Source organism: Coffea arabica, chromosome 4c, assembly GCF_036785885.1.
Source record: "Coffea arabica cultivar ET-39 chromosome 4c, Coffea Arabica ET-39 HiFi, whole genome shotgun sequence".
Taxonomy (NCBI): Eukaryota; Viridiplantae; Streptophyta; class Magnoliopsida; order Gentianales; family Rubiaceae; genus Coffea; species Coffea arabica.
Genome location: NC_092316.1, coordinates 34,181,661 through 34,187,860, shown reverse-complemented (window position 1 = coordinate 34,187,860; position 6,200 = coordinate 34,181,661). Strand labels below are relative to the sequence as shown.

The 6,200-nt window shown below is 38.8% G+C and overlaps 1 protein-coding gene across 1 annotated transcript; it reads left to right on the top strand.

The window, feature by feature from the left end:
* Positions 1–741: 741 nt before the first annotated feature.
* LOC140004775 (uncharacterized) lies at positions 742–5,998 on the top strand. The gene is made up of 2 exons (XM_072044920.1): positions 742–1,401; positions 5,846–5,998. Exons 1-2 carry the CDS (start codon positions 742–744, stop codon positions 5,996–5,998), a joined length of 813 nt encoding a protein of 270 aa, XP_071901021.1.
* The last annotated feature ends 202 nt before the right edge of the window (positions 5,999–6,200 follow it).

Below are 6,200 nucleotides of genomic sequence, written 5' to 3'. Positions count from 1 at the left end.
CAATATGGTTGAGTATAAAGCCTGTATTTTTGGTCTTAAAATGACTTTGGAAATGGAAGTTAAAGAGTTGATAGCTTTCAGTGATTCAGATTTACTTGTGCACCAAACGTTGAAGCAATGGATAACCAAAGATTCCAAGATCTTGCCATACGATTGTAATTTGCTCACTCTGGCTAGACAATTTCAAAGTTTGGAATTCAGACATCTCCCGCGAGCCCGAAATGTATTTGCCGATGCTTTGGCCACTTTATCTTTTATGATACAATATCCGGACGAACTAGGAATCGAGCCTCTCCGAATCCAACTCCAGGACAAGCCTGCTCATTGTTGGGTCATAGACAAAATATCTGGTAAAAGCCCGTGGTACAATGATATTAAGGAATTCATCAAAATCAGGTCTTAACCTCCGGAAGCTAGTGCAAACGAGAAGGGTTTCCTGCGCAGAATGGCCTCGAAGTTTTTCTTAAATGGGGAGGTATTGTACAAAAAGACCTCAGATTTGAACCTCTTAAGGTGCATCGATGAGGATGAAGCTTAATACATGATGAAAGAGGTGCATAGTGGTGTTTGTGGACTTCACATGAATGGACATTTGTTAGCAAAGAAAATCATGAGAACCAGGTACTTCTGGCTTACCATGGAGTGCGATTGCATAGACTTTGTCCGGAGATGTATTAAATGTCAAGTGCATGGCGATGTTATACGCGCTCCTCCCACCGAATTGCATAGCATGATTGCCCCATGGCCCTGCTCAATGTGGGTATGGACGTGATTGACACAATTGATCCTCCTGCTTCAAATGGGCATCGATTTATATTGGTTGCAATTGAATACTTTACCAAATGGGTTGAAGCCGAATCATTCAAGCACGTGACAAAGAAGATGGTGGCAAATTTCTTAAGAGATCACATCCTATGCCGATTTGGGGTGCCAGAAACATTGATTACAGATAACTCTGCCATCTATAGACCGCAGATGAACGAAGCTGTGGAAGCCGCAAACAAGAATTTGAAGAAAATCATTCGTAAGATGACTGAAAAGCATCGTGACTGGCATGAAAAGCTTCCTTATGCACTAATGGCATACCGTACTTCTATTCGAACTTCAACTGGAGCGACCCCCTACTCGCTTATGTACGGAATGGAAGCTGTGCTACCTGCTGAGGTCGAAATCCCTTCGTTATGTATTCTAATGGAAACCAAGTTGGAAGAGACTGATTGGTTAAAGCAACGTTATGAACAACTGTTCTTGATAGATGAAAAACGGCTTAATGCTATTTGTCATGGCCAATGTTACCAAAAACGCATGGCCCGGGCTACAACAAGAAAGTCCATCGGCGTACATTTGAGGAAGGCGACAAAGTACTTAAATGAATTTTACCAGTGCAGGATGAGGCCAAAGGCAAATTTGCTCCAAATTGGCAAGGGCCATTTATTGTTCAAAAGGTGTTATCTGGAGGAGCACTCATTTTGGGCGAGATGGATGGACAGACATTCCCTCAACCTATCAACTCAGACATGTGTAAGAAGTTCTTTATTTGATTATGCAAATTTCTTTTAGAAGTCACGCAAGTGACAAAACAAAAGTCAGGCCATCTTCTTTTCCAATCAAAACATTTCATCCCTAGTCATCCCGTTTGAGCTATCAGAACAATAATTTTCGTTTGACAGCCCCTGAGAATTGCAAACCCCCATACTGGGGTAAATTTATTTTGAGAGAAAGATGATCCAAAAGAGAAAAAGGAAAAGAAAAGCCCCACACTAGGGGCAATTTTATTTTGAAAATAGATGATCAGAGAGAAAAGGAAAGTCCCACACTGGGGCAAATTTAGTTTTTAAAAGCAAAATGCAAAAGTGAGGAAAATACAATGAAAAATGCAAAGAAAGAAAAATCCCAATCAAACTGGGGCAAATTTTCCGTAGTGTCGTTCAAAATTGGAGATGATTTCAAAATGATGCAATCTCAGGTTATTTCACACTTTTCATTTAAAAAAAAAATTTTTTTGCTTTCAAGCCTCAACTTTCTTGAAAACATCCCATCTAACCTCATTACAAAAGCCCAAAAGTCCTAGCTTTCGTCACTTGCTGTATTTCTATTAGGGATTTCGCTAATCAACTGGCAAGTGGTGTCCGTAATGCCTTCACTTAAATTTATAAGGGAAGCGCGTTTTACTGATGCCAGAAATCTTCAACTCACACTCTTGAGTTGATCATGGTCGAGCTTTTCCATTGTTCCTTAGTTGAAAACTCGAAAGGGCACCTCAAAAAAAAAAAGAAAAAAAAGAAAAAAAAAGAGAAAAAGAAGAAAGGAAAAAGAGAAAAAAAAAACACAAAAAAAAGAAGAAAGGAAAAACAAAACAAAACAAAAAAAAAGCAAAAAAAGGGGTGGGGTCAACTTTGGTGAAAACCCGAAAGGGTGCCAAGGTAGGATTTTGCAGCGAGCGAACACAAGGAGGAACAGCTGGTGACTTGGTTCATTTGGATTTCTCCTCATTTTTGTCATACTTCTGCCAATGTTGAATTCCAGAACAAAGATATCCAGAGATTCAAATATGACATCTGTTGGCCGAAAGCTATGTCATTTTTGTAAAAAATATTTTCTGCAAAATACATTTCTTATGAAGCTCATTTTTCTCAATTGCTTGTAGTCGTGGCATTTTATAGGTTTGAGCACAGTCGGTCTTGTTTGCATTGTTTTGCATGTTCATTTCTGCATTACATGTGAAATTACCTTGCTTACATCATTTTTTTTAAATCTTTGAATTTTGGTGAATGACAATCCCTATGATTTATTCGAAGCATACTCGGATTCAGTTTCCTTTTGAAAATAGTTGAGATCCAGCAAAGCTGTTTGCGTAGGTTTCGTGATATGGCAAATATATACATGGTTAGCTTGGGAAAATGTCACAGCAAAAGTTGACAAAGGCATAAAAAAAAACCTCATATTTACACGATTCTCAAAGGAAAACGGACCAAATGATGGTGGCGATTTCTTTGTTTTTTCTCTTTTGCAGAAAATTGCATGCACAGATAAAAACAATCACACCTCGCACTGGAATTGCTGTCGGAAAGAGTTCTCCAATGAACAAAGGCGGATCGAAAGTGTTGCAAGCAAATTTAATCAAAAGGTACAATAACATGGCAATACAGAATCAACCATCGGTTCAGAGGCAAGAACCTAACCTCAACTGAAAATTTTGGGCTATTTTCGGGTAAGTATATTGGAATTTCTCGATTTTAAATTTTCTGTCTCGGGTCAGTCCCGACTTTAAATTTCCTGTTCGGGTCAATCCCGTTTTAAATTTTCTATTTTGGGTCAGTCCCGATTTTAAATTTCCTGTTTGTGTCAGTCCCGTTTTTAAATTTCTTGTCACGAGTCAGTCCCGATTTTAAATTTTCAGTTCGGATCAGTCCCGTTTTAAATTTCCTATTTCGGGTCAGTCCCAATTTTAAATTTCCGGTCTCGGGTCAGTCCCGATTGTAGACACCAAATTTTTGGTGTAATTTCATTTACTGTTTATTTTTAGTTTTTTATTTGTCGTGTTAGTTTTATTCGATTTTTTAGTTTTTAGTTTTTAGTTTCTAGTTTTATTTTTATTTTTTAAGTTTTTATCATAGAATTTGTTGAAAAAACGGAAAAAAAGGAAAAGAAAAAGCATTCAAAAAAAATATGATTTAGTCGTTTGTAATCTAAATTCAATGCTTTCTTGAAAAAAAAAAGAAAAAAAAAGAAAAAAAGTGAAAAATGATGAAAAATGAAAAATGAAAGAAAAAAATTGAAAATGGCAATTTTGTTGTTTTAGTTTGTTTATTTTGATGTATTTGTAATTAAAATTGTTGTTTTTATTATTTAGTTTTACTTTTATTTTTGTTAAATTATTAAGTTGGAAAAAAAAAAGAAAAAAAAAGAGGTTTTGCGGCATGCAAGCTGCGTTTTGTCGCAGCTTGCAAGGAAAGGCTGGGTAGTCCCTTGGCTGCAAATTACAGAAGAAAGGACTGGGTTTTAGGGTTGAGGAGTCCGATATAAATAGAAAAGAGAGCATCAGCCGCAGGGGAAGGTTTTTTGAGTTGACGGCTAAGGAAAAACTGAGAAGCGAGAGAGCGGTAGAAAACCAGAAAAAGCTACAGAGAGATGGAAGGAAACTTCAAGGAGAGCGAGAGAGAGGGTTTTTTGGGAAGATAACGGCTGAGTGAGAAAAATCTGAAGGCTTTTAACGGCTGGGGTTTGGTGAGTGGGCTGGAGAGGAAACCAGAAAAGAAACAAAGGGAGTGACGGCTGAGTCCGGAAGAGAAAACAGGGGGGCTGCGCAAAAGGTTAGAGCTTTGAGAGAGGTAAAAGTTGAGGAAAAGAGAGCTAGGGTGACGGTTAGAATCTGGGAGGTGAGGAGAGAAAGACTGGAAAAGCTGGAAGGAACGGGAGACCCGCGAGTTTGAGGGAAACGAAAGAAAAACCAGAACTTGAGACTTGGAAGAAGACGGGAGGAAAACCGAGGAAGCTGTAACCTGAAGCAACAAACCTGAGCAAAGGATTTGCTCACCTTCACGCCACCAGCAGAGGCGGATCTTCATCAAGAAAGCCTGAGTACTGTAAGTAGTTCCTTCCCTTTAGATCCCAGTATCTCTTTGAATAATGTTTAGTGATTTTGCTTATGGAAAGATCACTGCTTTGATTGTCTATTCTGCCGCCCCTTTTGTTTTATGATCACCAAGAGTTTATTTCTTATATGTGGGTAAAAGGTCCAGTCTTGTGGCTGTGGATGATGTCTATATGATAAAGAAAAAAACCAATGCTTGATGTTTACATGATAGAGGAGTCAGCGTCCAGTGTTTGCCATTTTGTTTCCAATGTTACTTGGTCCCTCTCTGTTTCATGTTGACTGGTTTGAAGTTTATGTTTTTTTTGGGTATTCGGCTGGGATGGTATGCCGTAGGCATGTTGCCGCAAGCCGCGAGTTTCCTCGTGCCCCCCTGCTGCATTTTCTTTTTTTTTACATTCAGTTGCATCTGGGAGCTATTGATGTCTATGGTATCTTTTTGATGCATGTAATCTCTGGTGTTTCGTGCTGTTTTGGGTCATCTTTACTGTTTTAGTCTTGCTCATATCATGCTTATCATCGGATGTTGTTAACAATGGAAATTTGGATATTCTGGTTTGAATAATGAGGAGCTGCTGCATTTTCTTTATTATCTCGTTGCCTTGGCTGAATTTCTTGGAATAGTTTGGGGGGGGGAAGATAGCCATGCTTGACTAATGATAGACTGATGTTTGGAGTTATGTATGAGCTTGGTAGATAAATGGTGGGTCTAACATCATGTTTTTAGCATTTAATCCATGCAAGCCTGAAGCTGCAAAAATCTGCAGCAAAGTAAAAAGGCTGTCGCGTTTCCTGCGCTGTTTTCTTCCTTTTTCCGTGGCTGTTTATCGACCCTTACACTTAAGTGGCATGCTAATCTGGTTTAAAGGGAAAGAAAAGGAAGGTTTTGGTGATGAATCTGTAAGTTTGGGGATTTACAATGCTTGAACTACTGATCAAACACTTTGCTAAAAAATAAATTTCTGGTTGCCGAAGGCTTGCTGCAATCTTGCTCTAGCATTTGTGTGATTCTCCTTCTATGTTTTGATTTGTTGGGATGTTGGAATTGTATGTCATAGAGCTGCATTTCTCCCTTCTCACTATCCCAAGTCCACACGAGCCCACATTAGTTCATTCTCCTTTCCCATCGCACGATCACTTTTGGGCTAACTGAAAATTGCAGCAGGTTGTTGCAGCAATTTCGTCCATAGACCTGCATGAAATTTTAAGAGCTTGCATTGTTTCTATGTTTGTTGATTGTTTGGGTTGCAGTATTGTCGTGGCTTCTGCATTAATCTAAAGCTCTTGATGCCTGGTGAGAAAAATCCTGATTCATCCTTGATGACCGAAAGCTTCCTAGCTTGCAGAAAACCTCGCTGCATCTTTTCCTTTTTCCTTCTTTTGCTGTTCAATCTGTATCCTTGATGGTTAGCTTCAATTCATGTTTTAATCTTGCAATGAAGTTGCATGATTAGTCAATGATTGTTAGTGAGAATCTGGGCATTTGGTGAGCATGTTCGCATGACAAGCTGGAAAGGAATTCACGGCAGAAATGTTGCAGGAAGAGAACCCTTCTTTTACGTATGCATGCATGAAAAACCAAAGGAAATTGTCCTTTAACCCCTCA